Genomic DNA, 24,986 nt, shown 5'->3' on the forward strand with positions numbered 1-24,986 from the left:
CCTTTTTTTCAATGAATCTTTTTTTATCTTCATAGATTTATACCTAATAAAATAATTAAAGCATCATTTCCCACAATTTTGCTTGCTTCTTTCTTCCTGTCACACTATATCTTGCTATTTGGTGTCATGCTTTTCTCCTGTTCAGTTTTCTAGGACCCTGCTTCCTTACTCCCTTTCATTTTAACTTTTCTTCATTTAACTTTTCCCTGTAGCATCCTGACATCATCTTTCCCCTCCACCCCTTGTACTGATCCCTTTGCATCTTTCTCTCTAAATCTATCTCCCTCTCTTTACGACCCACTTGCTCAACCTACACACTCACAGGTCCTCTTTTTCAAGTAGAAATAGCAGCTATTAATTTATTTTCCATAAATAGACAATTATTCAGAGGTACGCAAGGGCCAAAAGAGCTGCATGACGAAATCGGCTGACTGCCAGAGCCTGAGGGCTGTAATTAGCTCCTGGGGTTTGTAAAATAATTGGAGCTGTAGATGGCATCGGAATTGATAGCTGCCACCTGCTTTCTGAATAAAAACAGTCAATGAGGACAAAATAAGTCATCTTTTCTCCTGGCAACAGATTCCTAGCAAAACACTGCTTTGCTGATAAAGTTCAAAATTCTGAAAATGTACTTATATTTCATCAAAATAATAAAAAACCCCCTCAAGCATGGTTTTATTGGAATGAAACCCATGAAAATATCCGTTCCGTCCCTCCTGCCTGTTCGCTAAAATGAATGCTGTTTTTTCCCCCCAACTGCTCCTTGCTTTAAACAGAAATGGGCAACTATGCAAAATTAAATAATAAATTGAAAATTGTTCAGAGTAATTGATTCATCCCCTGTTCCTTTAACAGCTATTCTCCCGAGCTTTTACTAATACAAAATTAATTGCAATTTATTTGTAATCTCCACGTGTGTAACATTTATGGAATCGAAGCACCTTCTGACAGGGACTCAATCTGCCCAGGAAAATGCAGTTCAGCTGCCGTGTAAGACAGCAGATTTTGTCTGCGATGAAGGCCGTGCGGCTGCTCTGCAGGGAAGCCCGTTCACCGCCCAGAGGCAGAGCCTGGCCCCAGGTAAGAGCACGCGGGCACCCCGGCCCCGCCGCGCCCGGAGCTAGAGGCACACAGCCAGCTTTATTTCTGTTTCACACCACAGTCACTCCAATGGCTTTATTTACCACTTACTATGAAGTACTGGAGAAAGCCAAGGAAAACAGCAGAGCAGTGGAAAGCAAGAACTGGCAACTTGTTTGTGCACCAAGAGCTTGGTGCTGCACCACGTCCTTATGCCTGAGGGACTGGCAGAAACCTGCCTCGGGCCAAAGGAATACCAAGGGCTTTTCCTGTGTGTTTGTGGAATGCATAATTCCAAAACACAAGCATAAAAAGACAGACTGTCTTCCCATTTTCTTTTACCCTACTTGGAACCTTTAAAATACACGTAATTATTGTTTGTAAAAAAGAAGCAGCAAAACATTACCATGACAATGGCCCACAAACATCAATCTTGCCCAGACTTGTGAAGAGTGGGAAGGAAGGCCATTAGCTCACCAGGTATCCCAAAACCCTCTGTCCCTCACAGTCCATCTAACAGCCGATTCCCTCCAGGAGAGTCCACCCTGTAAGGGGGAAAGGCAGGACCTGCTTGTAGCTCAGACTCACCAAAGATCATTCTTAACCAAATTTTGTAGAAAGAACATTAATTTTAGAAAGCCCAGCAGCAATAAAACTGGAAAAAATTTGAATATGATCCTCCTCTTCTAATAACTTTGTAATATTTCAGACAGGCTGCATCCAGACAATTTGAATAAATATAAAAATCACACAATTTGGATGCACAATATAATGTCTTGCTGCAAGTCATCAGGGGTTTGGCAGGATTCCAAAGTTTAGACATTTGAGTGAGCAAGGTTACTACTGTTTTAAAACATGTTCACAGACTCATTATCTACATTGATGCACTCGTCGTCACAACTCTCTCAACATATGTCTGTATTTTCATAGAATAATGTAAAGCTTAAATAACACTTCATAGAATCATCTAGATTAGCAGTTAGAATTAGCTTTCAGTCATGTTAGTGTTCCTAAATCCATTTCTAAAAATGATGAAACTAACTCTATTGTTACTTTGTTATTTTCACTGCTGTTCTTGATAGATTGTTTTCAACTCTTCCTATATTAACTCTACTTCTTGGACTTAACCTATTGTGAGAGGGGAGCAATAAACTCAGCTGGAATCTGTACTTTCAAAAGAGCAGCTCAGTAGTTAGACACTGCCTTTGCCCTGGGACTGAAGCTCTAAGAGGAAGCATTATAATATTGCTCCTCTCACAAACCTCAAAGATAATGGGTATTTTATCTATATATCCACACTGCACCAGCACCTGCAGCTGCATTCCTTACTGTTTTTAATATTAAAGTACACTCATTTTACAGATGTTGACAAAGCTCTTAAAAATATTCTGCTATGTCACAGTCCAAAAAGCAGGAGCCTACAAAGGCAATTTCACAGCCCTTTTCAGGTTTAGTGTGATATGCACAGCACAAAAGAAGACTAAATTCAAGACATGAAAAGATAGCGAATTGATAGATGAATAGTAGAAATTCTAAAAATGCTGTGCTCAATTGACAAAAATGAGTGATTCAGGAAGTTGCATGCAGATGTAAGTTTTGGTCCCACTCATACTCTTGGTTTGCTCTTTGCCAAAGTGATCCCAAATTTCTATGTAAGTTTTGCTGCCTTTTTTTCTACTTGTTTTTTTTTCTGGTCTCTTGACTGTAAACACTCAAATTACCAGAGTTCAAATCAAATTATGTTTTCTGTTATTAATTCCAATTCCACAATGTATAGAAATGTGCTGTCATAATGAAAACAAAGAAAACTAAGGGATTACCTGACTTTGTATTGCTTGCAACAGTCTAGATAATGTGTTTATACCCCAGTTTCTCTTTATTTTAGGACATATACTGCTGTCATGGAATTTTCTGTCTTGATCCAGATTTCTCTTTTCACATTCCCTAAATTCCCTACATTAGTATTCATATTTACAATGTGAAAACATCACACAGTGACCCAGCAGTTCACTGCAGGTGGAATTGAAAACATCCTTGTCTCAACTGTGAAGATCCTATCAGACCAGGAATGCTTCTCCCAAAGTTTCCTGGGACTATCAAGAAGAATGTAGATTATAACAAAAACCACTTGATACAACCAGATGGGACTTGACTGTCAATAAGGATATTGAGAAATATTTTTTCTCCTCGTAGAGATTTACTCAGTCCACTTAGCAACAGAAGTTGCAAAGACCTGCTGACAACATCTTCCCATTCATCACTGATCCAGTAGACTTGAATCAGTAAAATAAATGTGAAGGTCAGGAAAAGCCTATTAAGGCATTAAGACTGGATAGTCTTTACAAAATCTCTTACATCTTTACTAAGTCTTAATTGCTGATGAAGCAGCTAATTATCCTCAACACCAAACACACCAGTGTATGAAATCAACTTTAGCAAAAGAATTTTAAAAGTACCTATCTTTGCTTCTTCCACACTAGATATTAGTGGCATAACAAGTGTTTTAGAAAATACTTAGGATCACCTGCTGTTGAGAAAAACTGCTTTTTCCAAGTTAGCATGAATGGGCATCAAGGAACTGCAGACTGACAGCTCCTAACTGAAAAAAACTCCAAACCAAGCAAACAAATCCAAACCCAAATCCTGCAACACCAAAAAGCCCAATCAATCAGTGGCTACAGAGAGCTCCATAGGACTCTTTGCAACCATATCCACATTAACAATTACAGGAAAGAGACAGCTGCAACTCAATCTTTCAAATCATAAAAGAATTAGGGTTTTCTCCTTACAGGAATGACCAATACTAAGTGGCTCCAAGTGTCACTGTCCGTACTGGTAAAATGGAGACAGCCATTACCTTCAACATGGTTGAAAAATTTGACACAGAAGGATCATGAAGAGAAACAATGAGTTTCTATGCTCACAAAAACCCTAAAAGCACTGATTAAGCCAACATCATAATGAAGATAAAGGCTTCAAATGAATGAGAAAAAGAAAACCAAAACAAACCAACCAACCAACTAACAAAAACAACTCCTGTGGAGCAATACTGTTTCTCAATGTTTAGAGCCATAGCAGAAGTTACAAAGGTCCTGGACATTCTATTTAAGAAGAGTTTAAGTAACTCTTAAGTAATTTTTTGATGTCCAGTTGTAAATAATGTTCCTTCCAATTATTGCAGCTGATGCTGCAATGCCAGACTGCTATTCGTGGGAAGCATAAGGATAAGGAGCTCATTTAAAGAGATGCTGAAGCCAGAGGACAAGAGGATAAAATATTTAGTCGTTCCCCAAAACCCTAATCTTATCCTTCTCACAAAGGGGAAGAAGGAAAAAAAAAACCAACCAAACAAAAAAAGACAGACAGAAAGAAGGAAAATTACTATTTAAAAGTTAAAAAAGGAAGATAATACATTCATTTATAGGTAACTTCTAAATTTTGTGGAACTGTCCATCAACTACTGCAAGATTACCAGAGTATGAATAGCAAAGAAAAACACATCTACACAAGCTAAAGAGAGGTCACAGAATCAGAGAATGTTTAGGGTTGGAATGGTCTTTAAAGATCATCTAGTCCCAACCCCCCAGACCCCTGCCATGGACAGGGACCCCCCCTTCCATTACACCAGGTTGCACAAGGCCTTAAATAAAAATCATACAGAGAAATCATAATTATTCAGCCTTCATGCTGTGTTTTGACCCTGTTCTACAAATCTGGAGCAATGAAAACAAAGAGCTACACAAATCTATTACACTTTATCAAACAGAGAAATAAGATCTGTACAGTTGTTATATATCATAATTTTCCCTAAACCCAAGAGAATTTGCAAGGCCATAGACTCTAAAACTGTAATTCAGTCCTTCAAATAGGACTTGATTTTTAACTAATAAGTAATAGGATCCTATTTGCATTTTTTGGTTGCACATGCATACAAAACTTTAAGCTTTAAAATGGCAATTTTGCAGCCAAATTTTCTTCTCACCATTCTTCTCACACAGACTTGGTCACTGATACTAAGAGCTACATTAATCATTCTTTATTTTAGTTCCCAAGAGCAGCTGCCCTCATGGTGCAATCCACTAAAACAGTTCTTGACCTATTTGTTCCCACCATCGTCCCTGATGTTTGCTGCTGTAACAGGTCACCTGGGACAACATATTTTGTTTTCCACAATATCTAATCACCAGATTTCACAGTTGTTACAAGACTACTGCAGAGTGGTATGCTTAATCACAAAAGAAACCCCTCAGTATCTCACACACAGAAAAAGCAAAACCAGGTTATGTTTTAGATTACTTCTGCTAAACCTGACATGAATGACGTTTAAAAACAAAACCAGTTTCAATACTGTGCAAGGAAGACTTTAACAGAACAGTACTCAAGTTCTAGATAGGGTATGGATTTTTGTTGGGGTTTTATGAGTTCTCCTTCAGTTTTCTTTTTCTCTTAAAGAATTTTCCTCATACATGTTGCCAGGGGGACAAACTACTGGCTGCTTAAGAAAAACAAAAGACCTGGCCACAGGAGTAGGGGTCCATCTGGCCACTCTCTTTCACCTGGACTTGTGGGCTGCTAGTTCTCAGAGTTTGGAGGGAGAGAGAGGCTGGAAGGAATTCGTCAGCACTGAAGACTTCTGCTTTTTCAGCTGCTTTCCTTCCTTCTACTGGAGAAACCCCAGGATTCCCAAGCCCGCCTTCCCTGCCCCCCTGGGAGCCGTGCTGCGGCCGCCCTGCCCCCGCTGTTGCTTAGAGCCTTCTGTGCTCTGCAGCCTCGCACATCCTGCCTACCGAGACCTCCAGGGGTTCCCACCGCAGCTCCGGAGTTTGATACATCTCGTCTGCCACCCGGGTTGGCTGCCCAGGGGTTTGTGAAGCCTTTGTTCCATCTCCTCCCGGGATCCCAGTGCCGCGTGCTCCCCGAGCTCGCTCCGGAGCGCCCCCTGCAGCCGCGGGGGAACCATCGCACCTGCCCTGCTCACCGGGAGCCGCCAGCGCCCCTGCCGGCTGCGAGCGGAACTGCACCCGAGGGGAAAGGGCCTGACAGCCGAGAGAGGGTAGCACTGGGTTTGCGGCTCTGTTTGCTGTTACTGCCATAGTTATTGCTGTTTGTTTGACTGGTTATACACGTATATATATAAAATAGTAAAAAACTGTTATTCCTATTCCTCATATCTTTGCCTGAAAGCCCCTTAATTTCAAAATTATAATAATTCGGAGGGAAGGGGGTTGCATTTTTTTTTTTCATTTCAAGGGAGACTCCTGCCTTCCTTGGCAGACACCTGTCTTTTAAACCAAGACAATTTTAAAAATTTAAAAATTCTTTCCTCACTGGATAAGACAATGAAGAAGTTGAAGGTACATTTTAAATGAAACTTCAAAAACAGGATTACTCTTGGAAAAATAAATGACTATGGAAGGATGATAAAATATACTTCAGAACATGAATCTACAGAACTGCAATTTTTCATAATTTAAACACAGGGATATGGAAGGGGCAATGAAGGAAACACACAGTTATATTCGCCTGGCTTTTTCTTTCTCTCAGACCCAGTTTTAAGGGCACAGAAAGGCACAGGATTCATGTCTGGGCATAGAGCAGGTGATACAGGATACACATCATAAAGTCACCCCAAGACAAATGGTTTAGTGAAAACAAACCTTGCTATATATATAAAGCTAACTCTGCTTCCACTAGTCATATTTAACCTATTTTCCAAACCTAAATATAATAATAATAATAAATGGAAATACTGTACAGGTCTGTTCTAGGAAAACCACATTACCTTGCATTAAAAAACAAGTCCATTTTAATGCAGGATTAAATATGACTAGCTTGCTAACAATTTCACAAAGTACCAATACAGAACATAGACAACATGCAAACATTTTAACAATGAATAGATGACATTCACCTCTCTGTGCTGTGTAACGCAACAACACATTCATATACATAGTGCCTTTACCTGGAAGGCCTTGAATGGTTCTGGAGTGCAAGATAAATATTAAAAATACCAATATGACTGACTTAGATGTAAATAATCTACCCAAAAGTGTGGAAAAAACCACGTGCATGGCGGTAAGATGCTGTCCATACCCTTTTATCAGAAATATGACTATAATCCTTCTAGCAACTGCTAAAGGAAAAAGCACTAGTACAACACACTTGAAATTACACAACAGTTTAAGAAAGGAACAGAAAAATATTATTGTAAACAAAGTGCAATGTATTGTAAGTAGAAACAGGAAAAAAAATCAAGATATGTTATCAGGTTTAAAAAAATCATCAATATGCTTTTAAGTCACTATTCTAGCAATTTCAGATTAAACCCCTGTGTGCAAGTCGAATCATATCATGGGGGAAAAAAATTTCTTCTCCCTAAATACATACACAATTCTGAATACAAAGGGGATAATCTTTAAGGTCCCTTCCAACCCAAGCCTCTCTGAGATTCTATGAAAACAAAGTTTTCCTTACTTTGCATATAGACAATTAATGCACAGTTTCACAGTGGATTTGCAACCAAGAAAGATGTATTTTAGGAACATTTTAGATTTTGTCAACTAGCACATATTTTTAAAAGCAACAGTTGATGTAATCTTAAAGCTTCTCTTTGACAAGACAACTTCTGTACTTCTTATGTGTGAAAAGGATCTCTAACTTTTGGTAAGTTTAGTAAGTTTAGTTTGTTCCAGTAATCTATTTTGATGAACAGGAAAACTGGTTCACTTCCTGACACATACAGAGTCAATGGCAAGGTACTAAAAAGGCTGGAAAAATAGGTAAGGATGATATATGAATTTAAACAGGACTTAAAATTGTCATGCCTAGTTGAAGTATCCATCCAGCATAAGACAATTCTCCAGTGGAAATACATCCTCCATGTATCATTTCCAATTTTGTAATTCTCCAAAAAGAATTACAATCTCCAGTGATTAAAGTATTTTCCATGCATTTCAAGGCTTGAGAAATATGTATTAAAATTCCTGACAAATCTTTTCACAGACTGTCAGCAAAAGGTATGCTTTCTTGCAAAGTCAGGTCCTAAGTATGTAAGAGTCCTTCTTTATGCAAGAGGATGTTGAAGGGATGGTGTGGTAAGAATTAAGAAAAAAATTAAATAATGTATTATACAAACCACCTAGTGTCAGCTACCAGGCCTTAAGCTTGTTGGCATTTTTTTCTTTCATTTTTCTTCAAATAACCCCAAAGGAAAACAAAACCACTTTGAGGTGGTTTCTCCTTTTGTATCAACTGATGTAGTTCAAACAGCAACAGTGAAGCTACACAGACATACACAAAGGAAGCTGCCCACCAATCCAGTGGTTCAAGCACTCTCTGCAAAATCATAATCTTCCAGCACTTAATGACATTAATTGGTGATGAAGCACCATCACCAATTGGTGATGAAAGCCCATTATCTTTTAGATCCATTTACCTATTTAGCTACGTTTTGAATACGTACATGTAACAAAAATTTGATGTGACATCAAACATTTCACAGTGTTTTAATGAATGTGTTTCATTCCACTTTTATCTTAAAAAAGTAAATCACATAAAAACTGAGATCTCCTGATTTTGCAAAACTATCAGTGAGATAAAAATATGACCTTGCAGATTACCAGCCACTTCCCTCCATACATTCTTCTAAACTCTAAAATGTCAAGAAATTTTATGACCAGTAAAGCCATGTGAAAACAAGGATACACTATCATTTTCTGTAACATCATTGTAAATTTTTTCACTTTCAAAAATTTTTTTATTTTAAGCTGAAATCTCCACCCTAACCTGCTCATCATGTCCTTCCAAATACATGCCTGTGAAATGAGTAACACATTAGTAAGAAACTAAAATTCAGGGAGAAAGTGTCCACCTTACTAGGTGAGCACACAATTAAAAATACATTGTAATCTAAGTATAAATTATCTGCAGAACCTTGGTTTACTAAATGCTTCCAATTTGCACACAGTGATCTAGAGATGTTCTTTTAACACATGCACTTTTCAGGTGCTTTGGTCTGCTGAGAAAGGGGGGTAATGGTGGTGGGGAAAGACAATGTGCAGTATGGTTTAAAACCACTTTTCAAAATAACAACACATGAATGAAATTAGTTGAACTACATTTCCTGGCAGTAACAAAAGGCTTTTGTCCTAGAGGGAATATGGACAGCATAGCACTTGGTGAGATTTCTTTGGGGACTTGTCACCTCAAATGATGAGGAAAGCATCCCCCACAAATTGTGTACCAGAAGGCAGAGGTGGGCCTAAGCTTTCTTTTTTCCTACAGAATCTGCTGCTATTGCTACATAAGCTTGACTTAAATAAGCAGTAGTAGTAGCAGTATTCTGGCAGGATTTCCAATTTTTCCTGACAAAAGAAAATGTCCATTTGTAACTGTTTATATTCCAGCAAAAGATTAAAATATTTTCTTTTAAAGAAAAAAACCTCTCTTGGCAGCAAGAAGTTGCTTTATTGGACAATTATTAAAGGTTTCAGAACAACAAAAATTTGAAAATTTCTATGGAAGAAAATTTGCAAAACTCTGTGTAAGAACTAGGCAAATTAAAGACACTGGACATTATAGCTGCATATTTCTGAGACCAAGTCATGAGCTATATTAGCATTCAGAAAACAAACTGCTTTCTTATTGCTAGCAACAACCAGGGTGAAACAAAGCTTTCCTGCTTCACCCATAAACACTTCTAGCGTTACTCATAAAAATGCAAACTTATTAAAAATATTACATGGATAGTATGACAATTGATTTCTAAAGAATTGTATTCATAAGACATGAACAGCTATAATGAAGAATTTGTGCAAATTAGTTTTCAGATTTCTCTAACAGAAACAAAAAAAACAAAGACTCTGGGCAGAAATAAAAAGGCTTTAAAAGGAAAAAGTTGATGTAATTCAGAAAATACCAGAAAGAACCAGACGTCTTTATTCAATATTCTAATAATTTATACTGCATTTAATAACATGGAACTTACTTAAACATGATCTTTTCCCAGCTGTGCTTGCACCTCCTGAACACAAATTTCCTCCTCGATGGACCAGCTCAAGTTCCAAGTTTGTTCTGTAAGAAAAACATAACAGTATTGAACGGAACATTATTCAAGCTTCTACAGGCACAAATGAGTCATGACAAACTCCCAGCATACACTAAATAAAAGAATACTGTGAACTAATCCTTAGTGTGAAATACTGCCAAAATACACCTCAGAACCAAACAAACTTTATCAAGATATTGCCATATATGATTTTAAGTACTAAATTAACATAGTACTGTATTGAGCTGTGAAAGAAGAATTTAAAAAATGTTAATTCTGATGCTTTCTTCTGTATGCACACACAGCTCAATAATAAGGGAATTTCTGCGCAAATCTGAAAAGGCAATACACAGATTGGCTAACTTTCAGTCAATCACATACATCTAAAAAGTGTTCTCTTTATTTTCAGGGCTTTTGTTTCACTTTAAACAACCAGAGAGTGCAATGGATATGGCACCAACTAAATATGAATGCAGTCTAAATTATAATTAAAGCACTGCCCTTTATAGATAAGTTAGTTAATAAAAGCCTTGGAGGTTAATTCTGAATGAAGTGCTATTCACTGCAGCTCATTAGTATGAAACAGGAGTTGTGTCACTAAACCTCTGCATGTCACACTGATGCTATCTTTCTTAGTATTATTGTAATCTGATACTTAGGCATCAATTGTTTAGGCCAAATGCGATAATTTTGTTTAATTTTGGAATTGGATGTTTAAGTACTGCATTATCTTTCACTCTCAAGATTTGGAGCAAACAATTTATGTTATATTTTCTGAGAGCCTGTTTTAGTAAGTCAACATACATTTTTAATTAAAATAAAGACTATAATTCTATTATTCTGAAGTGTTGTTTTCCTAATTCAATTCAAACTGCAAATCTAATTCCAAACATATTTTGTCCTTTAATGAAAAAAGACACAATTTTAGGTCCGATATAATGTGACTGAATCCATACTAAAATCTGTTCTAGAATTTTAGGCACATAATGTATCCAAGCTAAGAACACACCTCCCCCTCCCCCCCATACATTTAAGAAGAAACTACAGGATTACTTTTATTCAAAACAAATTATTTTTAAGAATTTCAGCTTCATCAACTTGAAAGAATAATACACTTTGATATGCAGTGTTTGTCCAGATACTTTCCTATGTTTTTAAAATAGAAACATTTCTGAATATTCCTATCCCTAAGTTTGCAGCTTATGCCATCCATTTCTGAAGGAATGCTTTAATCCTCTCTACTCAGAAAAGGCAATTTAACACTGATAATGTGCCTGCTCAGAGCTCCATCTGGTTGCTGCTGATAAGGGCATCTGTGTGACAGGGGAATTTTCCACTCTTCAGGCGATTTGCAGCGCTCACTGAACTTCTGAAAATCTACCAGCAAGGAACCAGGGACAGGGATTTCATATTAGTGGACAAAATAACAACTGTAGATCAGCATGTGCTAGTTCATCATGGGAATATGAAGGAAACCAGTATATTTTACTTCTACAAACCTTCTGATAACTAATTTGTAGAACAAAATTAATGACAGTCTTCCATTAAAACCCAGATAATTAAGATTTAAATCAAAAATACTACCTGAATATTTAAGAATAGTTTTCTAGATCTACAGTTTTGAATTTGCCTTTCACCAAGCCGTATGTGCCATTTCACAAAACAAACCTCAGAGACAATTCTGAATACTTCTTGCTGGTACATGTGAGGTGTCATACAGTATTTTTGCCATAAGGAATGTAAGAAAAGTTATTTCTGTGAACATATTCTTTGTTCACATATATGATACCAACTCTCACCTCCCACACCTCTTCATGGTCCTCAGCTCCCCAAAGGCAGCACCTTATAGCTCAGCTTTCTTGGAAATGTAAATATTAACCCTTTTCTTCAATATGTGTCTTTCAAAACATACCTGTACCTTGGCATAAAAATGCACAGTAGAGAAAGCATCTTCTGTGAAAATGAACACTTATCCTTCATAAAATATCCCACATCAGGTACAGACCTCAATCTGAAGGAGACCAGTGTATCTCCTCCCTAATTTGAGGTCCCTTCTGCCTTGAGGATCTGAGTACCCTTTGCCCTTTACTGAAGAAAAGTAGTGAAGAAAAATTGGGAGCATCTGATAGAAGCGTGGAACACAGAGTGGTCTCTGAAAGAATCCTTTGCTATCTCAGACTCCTCAACATGAAGGAAAGGGAATGAGAAAGAAAATCTATACAAGTGTCTTTTTTTTTCCTATCTAGAAATCTTAGCGTCATTCATTGGAGCAAAAAAATTTGTAGAACACTGCCTTTATCTTCCTCACTCACAGAAAAAACCCTGAGAAAATGGATTTTGCTCAGCTGTCCAGACTCCTGATTAGAAACAGACCTACTTCATCCCTTCTTGTGAGTTTTTATTAAAGGAACATATTGGGGGTGAGAAGGGTGATCTCCTATTTCTCAGAATTCATACCAGGACAGAGTAGGGGGAAGTAAAAATGCAATGTCCTTTCCAGAAAGGGAATATATTTGGATGGACTTGCTCTTCCTATTGAGACAGAAGAAGCATACTAATAAGCACTATAATTTTTCTCACTTCAATTTGCAAACACAACACATAAATGGAAAAACCCCAGATAGAGACAGACTCAGAAGGAAAGAACACATGGCTCTTATATGTCCTCCAGACATAGCTGACAGAAAAACCAAAAGGTTTGTTTGCACAGCCAACAAAAGCATGAAACCTACTGCTATGCAATACAGGAACAGTCCTCCAAGATATCACCACAAATGACAGTCTTCAGTGCTATGAATGTGGCACTGTTAAAACTGAAGCTAGGCACATATGATTTGGGAATGACACACTACACTAATCTCATAAATGTCAGCAAAGACCAGGAGGAATGCATATCAAAAGGGTACAAATTTAACAAGATACGAGTGTTGGAAAAGCAGGAGGTAGCCAAGGAGCTGCTCTTCCAGCTGTGCATGCAGATCAGGATGCCAAGACCCAGAACGCCTCTCTCGCTAGGAGAACAGACAGCGGCTAGCCCTCCCACTAGGTGGTAAAGAGTCTTTTGTAATTTCTTCTCTCTGCTACCAGTGACATATGCCTGGGTAAGCAAAAATGAAGAAAAGCAAGTCCCTTTTTTCCTGAAGAAGAAAGAATAACCTGAAGCAACTGGCTACGTATTGTTTCACCAGTAACATTCTCATTCCAGCATGCAGTTAAGTAATCCACTTCAAAGCCAGCATTCAGCTGTAAATAAGCATGTTTTAGGACAGGAGATGATGTCATTTTCTGACTGAAAATGGAACATGACTTTTAGGAAGATTTAAGAGTGTTTCATTTACATGCAAATATATGGAGTTAATAAAAATATCATTGCATCCAAATGCTCATCTAAACAGGGGTTAAATACCAGGAAAAACTGTGTAACAGCTGTAGATGGTCTGACCAAAAACAATTAAATGCTTCAGAACACCTGGAACTAGAAGCGCTCAAAGGTTACTGGTTGGTAAGGAACACAAGGGTATCACTACCTCAAAAACAACTGCATGGAAATAAGGAAGAAACAGGTCAAATGACAGGAGTAACTTACAGAATGTAAATTACTTCAGTATGTCATTTTAATTATGGATAGTCCATTGTTTGATTACTTAAAATTAAATATATAATAAAATCATACAAAGAAAACTCTTTCCGTTTGGAAGATTACCAGCTGATTTACATACTTCCATAAATACAAACTGTAAAGTTACATTAAAATGTCTATTTAGAAGTTTATTTTTTTTAACCTATAGTTCTGATGCAATCATCAAGTAGTAGAAGCATGTAAATCTGAATTGCTGCACTAAAAGGCAAGAGACGTTAACCACCTTGAAGCTGATCTGCCAGGCTCCCTCCTAAGTGATCTTATGAGTTACAGTGACAATGCAGAAGGCTGGATCCAACATCTGAAATTCTTCAGTCATGGAAAAATAGGAAATTGCTGACACCAGTCTAACCATTATAAGAGGAAGAGGCTGCAAGGAGTACAAGTGACATATCCTAATCTTAGTGCTCAACCACACTTTCTCTCTCCAGCAGTGCAAGCAGCAATGAAATGCTGTTCTGGTTTGAGGAATTTTTTAACTCTTTGAATGAAAACAAATCTTGGGCTCTGAGTGTAAATATAAAAGTAATATATAGATACATTTGAAATATGTTTAGCTAGCCTTTTTAAAATTATATAACATTGCACCCAGAAATCTATTTTAACACCATTTTTGTATCTTAAATCGCATGTCAAGTTATGGTTACAAGTAATCATACTTTTATATGTGAAATATTAATTTTGAGTCCTTTGTATTTTTGGAAGGGTATTAAATTGTATTGATCAAACATGTAATTGCTAAAAAGCTTAACATTACTTATCCTCGTATAGCATATACCACTTAAAAATATAGAATAATCCTTTAGCTTCCTATGTATAAAATTTCATTGCTCTTCTTTATCAGTTAAAATACTCTGAAAGAATACAGATAGTATTTCTTTTAATAGAATTATACAATAATCTAAGTTGGAAAAGAATTCTGGAGATTAGATGGTCTAACCTTCTGTGAAAAGCAGAACCTTAGATTTGATTACCCAGAGTCCTGCCGAGCCAAGCCTTGAATATTTCCACTGCTTATATACTAAAGACACTCAACAATCAGAGTTTATGAAACTGCAATAAAAAAATGCTACTCAGTGGCATCACTTCTTTGCTTGCAGTTTCTCTGCAGTCAGCATCTTCCCTGCAGGCCTCAGTAAGTCAGAGTTTAGAAAATTATTTGCTTAATGAGTATTTCAACTTCTTATGGGAAAACCTTGTATTACAGTAACTCTGAATACATTAACTATTCAGAGTACCTTAACATTAATGGTACAGATGGAAGGAGGGACTGATTTTCTTGGAGACTGTATATGACACTAACAGGTCTAAAACAGGTCTAAAACTGTGGTCAAATACCACAAAGAAAATGCTGCTGGTTTTGACAGTTTTTCAGAAGTCTAAAGACTACACAAAGAGAAATTTCTGGTTGCTGATGTAAAAAAAAAGCTCCTTCTGTGATTCTCATTTAAGTAAATAGAACTAATGTCTGGCACAGAGATTAAAAACACTTTGTGATTTAAAGACTAACAATATGGCAGCAATATAGAAAAAGGTCTCATTCTGCTGAAGAGAGATAGAGAAGATTTGACAATTTGGGAAAGCAAAGTAAAAAAAGAAATGCAACATAAAATTTTGCTATATGCAAAGCAAAACCTTGAATTAAGAAGAAAACTAAACAAGCATACAACACAGTGTTCTCCAGGTTCTGTGCCACTGCTGCACATAACAAAAATTAACTGAGATGCACATCTTTTCATCTCGCATAATGCCTGTACATGAAAATCAGAAAATGTAACTTTGATGTACTGAGTACTCAAATAGTCCTTTTTGGAGAGGATGAAATATTTTTTTAATGCTTTTTTTTGTAAAGAAGAAAGCTATCTAGTGACTAATACCATTAGTGAGAAATATAAAAGAAAAAATATAAAAAAACCCCCATACCCACCTGGCTACAGAATACATGAACAGGAAATCATTGTCAGGTGATCCAGGAGTCTTACTATAATCTGTATACTTCTTCTGTGTGGTACTTTTTATATCTTTCATTACAGATTCCATTTCTTTACTGAGGTTGGTTTCAGACTATGAACAAAGACACGAAAAAATATTAGTTAATTTTACCTGAAGAGATGCAGTAGCTGATTGTAAAGCATATCACTTTCATATTTGTAAAACACATTTGCAGGTTATGAAAAAATATGCATTAAAAGTCAGTATTCTGTCTCACAGAAGTGTCAGAATATTTTGGAAAGTTATTCTGATTTGTTCTGAATGTGAAAACATTACTGTTTTGTCCATCTCCTAAGTTTAAGAATCTCACTGCTTGCACAAGTACATTTGCACTGCACAAGTACACAAAGACACAAAGCATCTCCATCAAGACTGGAAGGTAATAAAATTTAATAGAATTTATTCTGCCATTCAGAGGACCTCAGGAAACATAGTAACATCTGCAAACCGCTTGTTTTGTGAAACAAATGGTCCATATCATATGAAGTTCTTAACAGACATTGTTTAATTTGCTTCCAGTTACAAGAATATTGTTGTTTTTTTCATTGCATGGAAATTATAAATATATTTTATATTACATGACTTTGGTCTATGTAAATTACTATGGAGAAACTGAAAATGTACTCAATAAAAAATTGTATCAATCACATTTTGTCACAGCTTTCAACTGTTTATTCTTAGCAGGCAATGCAGTAAATCTCTAAATATTTAAAATTTCTTGATAAGAAAACTATAGTATGTTGTCTTCCATAACAGAAGAAAACAACCTTTTCCAGGTTGCCAGGTTTCTAAGAGATCACAAATGCAATATAATGTAAAAACTGAAAGGTAGAGGCAAATTAACAAGGATCTTTCTGCCTTACACTGATGCTTACTGGGAAAGTTCCCAGCTGTTCTTGAAGATCTTCCACCTCTTGCACAAGATCTTGCATACACTTGTTACTATGACTTTGCCAAACGCTTCTTTCCATGTTGTTTCCAGGATAACAAGGAAGAACACTGTTGGCAAACTGCCTACACAGGGGACAGGTAAATTCTCCTTTGTCCACTGAAAAACCCTGGAGGACTTGGTCATTCTAAAAGAAAATAAAGAAGATGTAACTGAAATTTGCAAACTATTATAGTTTTCTTAGTTTGATATTTCAGTTGTATAGCTAAAAAAACTGAGTCTAAAACCTAAAACTGTAAAGAAAGAATAATTAGAATAGTTCCCCCTTTTACTGACAAAGGTCTTAGCTACTAGAGACTGTCTTATAATCCTCCAACTCAATTAATTTTCCTGATTTTTAGGTATTCTCCATTGTCAACAATATCCCCATTATAAAGTAGAAAGACTTCAATGCACTATTTCCAACATTTCATGCGTGTTGTCTCTTTCTGACAATTCCCATAAAGTTTGAGACTCCAAGTACAGCTGAAAAAACCTAATCACGTAGCCATTGGTGGGCAGCATGAGAAGAACCCTGATTATTTCTTGTATCACATGAAGGATCAAAAAATGGACACAGAAGTACATGTTTGGGAAATGAGGACGTGTCCTCAGTATTCCTCTTAACTGGCAAGCAACCTTGCTTCAGCTTTATGAATGGCCTCCATGGTTTCCCATGTTGGTATCTGACTGTATTATGTAAAAATAAATGTTTTATCCAGATGAACATAGGTCTATATGAACTATTTTGGTTCTAAAAATGGTAGTAAATAGTCAACACTATCATGTGCTCATCTAGGTACCAGTAAAATGTGCTAGGATCAGAAGTTCACTTAAATAATCTAGAAATCTTCAAGAATACAATTACGTGGAATAAAGTTTATTTCAAGTTTAATAGAGAATCCACCAGAAAAATTACTTCAGAATTTAAATGATGCAAAGCATTACTTTTCCAAAATTCTGTAAAGTGAGATTCTACCATGAAAGTTCAGATTTTGCTGCTATATTACTTTATATTTTTTTATATTATTTTATATTTATCTTGATGACACAATTACTGCTGCAAGCAAATTTAAATTAATATGGACAAGAACAATTAATCATGGGATCCATGAAAGGTTGCACACCTAGTTTGTTTAGAGGTTAAGTTTCACAGTATGAGCAATGCTGATACTAAAAATACAAGGAATTGCTCACAGGTTTTCTCAAAATGGGAAGAAATCAACAAAAATTACAAATATCTTGATGACACAATTACTGCTGCAAGCAAATTTAAATTAATATGGACAAGAACAATTAATCATGGGATCCATGAAAGGTTGCACACCTAGTTTGTTTAGAGGTTAAGTTTCACAGTATGAGCAATGCTGATACTAAAAATACAAGGAATTGCTCACAGGTTTTCTCAAAATGGGAAGAAATCAACAAAAATTACAAACCCCCACACACACACAAAAAAAAAACCCACCAAAAAACCCACCAAACCAAAAACCTGAAGATATATCCTGCAAAGTAATCTTGAACAAAATGCTAGTTCATGTAAAACAAGAAGTCATCACTTAGTCTTTATTTTTTTGTGCTGGTTAATTTTGTAAAGTATTTTTTCTGATATATCAGAATAACTGAAAACAAAGTACTTTTGTTAATAATGAGAGATTAAGTTATCAAGTTCTTGAAACATAATAAAACCATTGTGTACATTCATACATAACATGTGATTGATCTGATTTGAACAGCATAAATCTAATTGATTTCAGTAAGAGCAGTTCAGATCCAAATAAACAAATATGATCTTCAGTTTTACTTACTCGTAAGGATTCCATGTAAGATTTGTGACAATCTATGTGTAAAGTGTGACCACAAGTTTGTACATAAACACCTCCTTCCCAGCCTATTGACACTGCTTGTAGGCAGGAACTCTAAAACAAAGCACAGACAGTAAGAAAAAAACCAACAATTATATATAAAGCTATAAAATTATTTGCCAAAACTTCAAGATTTACAAGATACACAGATTTTTATTTGCATGCTATCTATTTAAAAGATATCCTGAGGAAATAAATAAAAAAATCCATTTTATAAAGTGTTTACTTATGCTAACTGACATGGCTGCCATTATGCCATTCTTTCCAACAAAGAGCCAAATAGTTAAATTAAACTTCTGCAGTTCTTGTCACTTAAGATAACGACTTCTTTAAGGAACCTCTTGTATTACAGCATGAAGGTGCATCTAACTCCAACAGCTGTTCCAAGAGCAGAAGTTATCTCATTTACTAGGGCAATATACTGTTCCAACACATTTCATTCTGTTTTGTAGATAACCAAAATAACAATACCACAGTTATATAATTAAACCCCACTCTGTTATTAAAATTTAGTGTAAACACTTATGGGTTTTAATGAGTTTTTGACCAGCATCATATATAACTCACCATAATTGGAAAAGAGAACAAATACTTGTTTAGTGAGCTCAGTTTTATACTATGTTTGTTTTGAAAACATCGGCCTTATTTGAAGACTGCACTTACAGCCTACAAGTCCAAGAAAGTTACCCCACTGGTATCTTTTATTCAGGAATTAATGAACTGAAGAAAATCACCTCTGTCACACTTACCAGGAATTCTAGAAAATTCTCTTGCAGAATATCTAACTATAGTCAGTCTAAGTATTAAATCTCCATTTCTCAAAGATTTCATACACAGAGTGAAATGTACATTTAAAGAACAGAGAAAGATTTATGGCTACCAGAATTGGAAAACAATTTTTAGTGCAGACTCACCCTAAAATGGTCTTAAGGTATGATATAAAGTCAGGGTACCATGAATAACTCTAATACTTGCATTTTCTAAGGGTGTCCTAGCATCTCTTTTCTTTTTTTTTTTCCCCTGCATATGAGCAGGAAATCAAAGCAAAATTACAAATTTTATCTATGGGACATGTTCCTGTTTACCGTGGCTCAACCTGCCCTTCATAATGTGCTGTGAGCCTCTCAGACCATAATATAAGAAAGACTTTCTCCTGCTGGTTCCTGCATGATTTAGTAGACTGCAGCATTAAAAAGGTTGTATGATATATCTGGCTAAGCCCTGCAGGACCCATGGCTCATTCAGAAAATCATTACTTACTGCAGGTATCTAATGAGGCTATTGAGTAGCAGTTGCAAAAAGAAGAAAAAACAACCCCAAACAACAAAACAACCCCAAAGTCTTAGCCAGAAAGACTTTACTCTTTTACTCTTGAGCTCAGAAATAAAGGAGATTCCGAAGCAAGCCATAGGCTTGGGACGGAGCACACCTATATCAAACTATTGGTTACAGAGTACTGTGTGATTCTGAAAATAGTCCTATCAATGCAGTGTATGAAATTTTATCTCCTAATCCTTAGTCATACCTCTCCATATTAAAAATAATAACTTCCAGTGATTTTTCCTTTAATGGGCGAGAACTCTACTCCCTGACAGAAAGCATCAAATTCCAGGCAAGAAAAGTGCATAAAGGAATCTCTACGGAGAGAAGTGATCTGGTTTGCCCAACCTCTATGCAGCATGCAGCTTCTGAATGGCACTTCTTGTCGTTTTTTTTTTCTTCTAGCAGAATAAGCTAGATCGTATTTCATAACTTAAAATGTTTACATCTAAGTGAAATTATTCACTTGCCTCCTGAAATCCATTAGAGGACGGACACTTGTTGGAGAGGATACAGTTGATAAACAAAGGGACTTCTTATTGCTTAGCTCAGCTGAACAAGACACTCAAGATACTAGCAATGTTTCCATTTTTATGTCAAAAGCAATTTAAGGATTAGTTCTTTCATGCAGAGACTTTTTTTTAGCACAGTAGTGACCTGAAAACATGCAAGCAAATATAGCTAATTCGACTAATGTTTGAATCAGGACTGGAATTTTTGACAGCAGGATGCATTTGCTCATTGCATTACAGTGTATGTTAGACTAATCTGCTGATAGTGTTACTGCACAGAAAGGGAAACACACACTTTAGTAAGATCAAGTTCTTGGTAACATTCTACTTGGAACTCCTTCCACTTGTAGTATGCAAACATGCAAAAGTAAAGCTCCACTTCAGCATTACTTCAATGGTTTTTTTCACTTCAGCAGATGTCAAAAGAAGAAAAGCTTGCCCTCAGATTCTTTCTTAGCTAAAAAATCCTTTGTTAAAAAATAATTTTTTGCTTAGGTCTTTAAGAGTTTCACTTTCTAGCAAGGAAATGCATGATATTTGCCTTTGAATAAGTTGCTTTCTGAAAAGATTGACCAATTTTTAAGACTGTATCAAAACAATTATGAATTTTACTCTACATTAATCTACATAAGCAAGCTTGGCTGCAGTTGGCAAATTTTAGTTATCTGCGGGTGTCATTATGAAAAAGCTAGCAACTGTGCTAGAATAAAAATTGCCAGTTTTTCCAATTTAAAGCCAATATTTAAGCTTCTAAAGGCTCATTGCTTAGAGATGCTGAAAAGCTGGCATCTCACCTAGGACTAGTCTACAGAAGCTAATTTAGGGTCACAGGTTCCGCATTATTCTCCCCAAGAATGATTTCTCAGAACAGTTGTGTATTATCTTACATAGCTCTTTTAGGCACTAGCAAGGGAAGTCAAAGGCAGTACTTCCACAAAGGTCTACAATTTAACATGTCCTCTTAAGCAACAAGAATTGGCTCTCAAAATTAAACGTGAAAAGCTGTAATTTGGCTTTGTGAAGTAATGTAAAACTCTGTTTGGAACAGCTAACCGAACTGCAAAGCAGACATTTACTACCAATTAATGTAAAATTGAACTTCAGATGTTGCACAGAGTAGAGGATTCAGTAGAAGAGGGTGCGTTGTACTGGTTTCTCCTTCCCATCCACTCATATTCCCCTTCTCTGTAGTGGCTCAGGAAACTGTTACAGATTAAAACAACTCTTTCCACTTACTCTGTGCTGCCAAAATACTTTTACCTGATTAAGAGCAGTTCCTTGACTGGGTTCTCTGAATGGCTACAAGAGAACTGATGTTTGCTTAGACAGCAAACCTACATTTCAATTGTGTGGTCACACTGGACTGTGAAATACCTTCTTCTAGAGAATATCTGTGCGGGTATTTAATGACTATGTAGAGCCTGTAGATATACTAGATGCCTACTGCCAAAAATATAACTGGGGAAAGCCAGACACTATTTAAAAATAAGGACCCTATCAAATGTAAACCCTTCAGAACGACTGCAACATGAAAAAGCATTCACTAAATGTAGAAATGAAATTAGAAGAAAACTCTAAGTTGTAATTTCATGTATCTTTTTATACACAATTTTTCCTTAAGTGGTAGTCTTGCTCCCATGAAATCCTTACATCTTTGAAGTATCGCTGTAGAGTTGTCAGCCTCACGTCGTGCAGTGCAGCACAGGTATCCCAGGGATAGATCTGCTCCTCTTCAGTAGTTGGGAGTCTCTTTGGCTCAGTGCTATTGCGGCATTGCCCCAACACTGTGCGAAGAAAAGCAGCAATACACAATGCAATGGGTAACAACTGGCTAAACAATTAAGAAAACAATCAGGCAATTTTGGTTTGTAACTATAATGTGCTTTGTTAATGTTAAAAAGTCAAAACTTACTGAACAATCCAAATACTGGAAGTTGTGCTTTTGCACTTGTACATGAAATACATATATATAAACACACACCTATATCCACAAACACTCAGGTCTACATGCAGACACACTGATAGCTGTTTAATTTTCTTTTCCTTTCAGTACGGATTATTCCTGCAGGTCTGTAATGCACTGCTGCATTTGCAAAAGCTATACGAAGTAGGAGGGAATTAAACTGTTTGCTCTTTCCCCAAACATTTAAAAAGTCCCTAATGTGTCTCATAGAGGACCATCCACAAAAAAAATAGGAAACCCTGTGGCTCCAGACTTCACGAGACACAACAGGATTTGTGCACAAATGCTAAAAGCTGCAGAAACACTGCTTTTCCTACAAGCCACATATTTATACCTGAGGACGCTTGTAATAGTACAACTAGCCCTGTAGGTCTGTCTTCAGTAGAAGGGCCACTTTGTCCACAAATAACACAATCATATATTGCCTCAGAAATATGCTGTTCTGATGTAGCTACCTCCATGGCAATATCAGCATCCGGCGATTCTAAAAACAAGTACGAAAATTTACATTAAACAGAAGTAAAGAAATCCACTTGCATCTGCATTGAGGTAGGGATGAAAAAACTGCAGAGTAATTTCTCTAGTTTATCTACAACTAAAACATTGTCAGTTGCTTGAAACGAACATTTCTGCTTCCAAGAAAGACACCTACAACGAAGAACATGTTTTTCCATAGGCAAAATTACTCCCTGTGGAATTAAACAATTCATTCAAGTTTTGTATTAAACTTGATCTCCTTAAAACTTCTATAAAACAGAGATCTAACTTCTATTTCATTAGATATTATACTGAAAACTTTGAACATAGAGAGACAAAGGGCAACGTGTAGGAATCTCTAGCAAAACCAGATTTGCTCATAGCTGACAGAAACAACCACTAGAAGAAAAAAGTTAACCTCGACAACTTAGAAATAATTTTAAGATGCTTAGACATGGTGAATGAAATGTGCAACTAAAACAGTATTTTTTTCAATATGAAACTTGGACAATCTTTAAGAATTTGGGGTGCATTAAGAAAGCAACCAGCTGTGATGCAGCAGATGTTTAGCTTAACATTTACTGTACACAAGATGTGTCAGAGATCTGTTTTCTTTAAGGGCCACATTACTCCTTCCTAGGTGCACAGAAATGTTCAAGGCTAAGGTCCAGCTCTGAATTATCAAAGCCATTGCACTTGATATAGCTTCGATCACATGACAGTTGGTGGTGCTGATTTCAGGGCAAGCCATTTTATGTTACCTTACAATCAAAGATAAGAATTCTTTATTGGCTTGAAAGAAAAGCACCTTAGGACTAAATAAGCCACTCCTGACTGCTCAGGAACATATACAGTCAGCCTGTTGATCTAGAATATGTGGGTTCTTTGTGTCTTTCCTAGAACATGATTTTTCTGAAGGAAAACACTTTCTCCCTACCTTCGACCATATCCTTTATCTCTCTGATTAGGTAGCCTGAGGTACTGGATAGAGAACCCAAAAACCTTGAGTACAGCAACAGTCCTCATGCAGAATTGCTTTTAGGAGAACTGCTGTCTTCTGAAAGTCTACTACAGGTTTGGCACAGGAGGCTGCTGCCATAAGGAGAGAAGGAGAGGTGCGTTGGGTGCCACACAGTGACATTCTTTGCTGTAAAAAGCTCCATGCAATGCTCTTGCTCACAGGGCTGAATCAAAATTACACTGTTTTAGTAACTACTGATTTCCCAGCCAGTTATTGAGGGTCATATGAAAATGAACCATGATCTTCACTGACGTGCAGTTGTTAATATTGTACACATGTCTATCACCATCTAGTGGCAGCCAGATGCACAATGAAAGAAAAAGCACGATGCATTGACTGCCAATGTCCAAAACATCCAGCAAACCTAGAAGCAAACTGTAGCACAGAAGGGAGGAAGTAAACACTAAATTCTACTTTTTATATTTGACATCACCTCATAACTGTGTAATGCACACTCATGTACACCTATATATCAAATGCAAGAAATGACAAGGACTAGAGTTTTAGCTAGCTTTCCTTTTTCTCTCTTTCTAAAATACTGTCAATGCAACAGAAAATCTGCATCCATTAAGTATTTTTCAGAAGTGTAGAAAGAGAATACAGTGTATCAATCTGATTTGGAACAATTCAATGGAAGTCATCAAAATCTGTCAATATTTAATTTACAAAATACCATTCATTCATCATAAATTGCCTATTTTTAACCTGAAGGAAAAAAAAAAAACAAACCAGAACTTAGGATTTTAAATGTGTTTAAAACCAGTTCAATATATGCAATTTATAGTTTTATTGCCTGTGGGGGACAGGCACATAAAAATCAGGCTAATTTAATTTTAGAACTCCATGATCAAGTGCATGCTTCCTTCACAACTACTTAGATGCAGATACAGCTAGGCTACTCTGGCGAACAATAAAATTTCAAGGAAAGTAAGCTACTAGCAGTAAGGAAGACTTCCTAATAAAATAATTTGTGCCAGAGCTAGTAAAAGAAAACAAAGGGATATTGGCAAGAAATTAAAATCTCAAATAAGTAAGCATACCAGAAAAACTGTAACCAAACAAAACTCCTTGATTCTTTTTGAATGGACTCTGATAAACCTCAATTACTCACTTAAACTAGCTCCAAAGGTTTAACCCAATTG

The 24,986-nt window shown here is 36.4% G+C and overlaps 1 protein-coding gene across 6 annotated transcripts in view; it reads right to left on the reverse strand.

Moving 5' to 3' along the window:
• UBR3 (ubiquitin protein ligase E3 component n-recognin 3 (putative)) overlaps positions 1-24,986 on the reverse strand; it is a 95,776-nt gene that overhangs the window by 25,263 nt on the left and 45,527 nt on the right. For 4 of the 6 annotated variants that reach the window (XR_001862386.1, XM_008634774.2, XM_017735617.1 and 1 more), the window contains 6 exons: positions 22,681-22,830; positions 22,034-22,167; positions 18,495-18,605; positions 16,622-16,834; positions 15,694-15,830; positions 10,067-10,152 (listed from right to left, as the gene is read on the reverse strand). Coding sequence is in view for 5 of the 6 variants with exons in the window: in XM_008634774.2 (XP_008632996.2) it covers positions 10,067-10,152; positions 15,694-15,830; positions 16,622-16,834; positions 18,495-18,605; positions 22,034-22,167; positions 22,681-22,830 (831 nt within the window). In the remaining variant the exon portion in view is untranslated. The remainder of the gene's footprint in view (positions 1-10,066; positions 10,153-15,693; positions 15,831-16,621; positions 16,835-18,494; positions 18,606-22,033; positions 22,168-22,680; positions 22,831-24,986) is intronic. The other 2 variants (XM_017735619.1, XM_017735618.1) reach the window with 1 other exon arrangement.

The sequence above is a fragment of the Corvus brachyrhynchos genome, unplaced genomic scaffold, assembly GCF_000691975.1.
Source record: "Corvus brachyrhynchos isolate BGI_N302 unplaced genomic scaffold, ASM69197v1 scaffold255, whole genome shotgun sequence".
Classification (NCBI taxonomy): Eukaryota; Metazoa; Chordata; class Aves; order Passeriformes; family Corvidae; genus Corvus; species Corvus brachyrhynchos.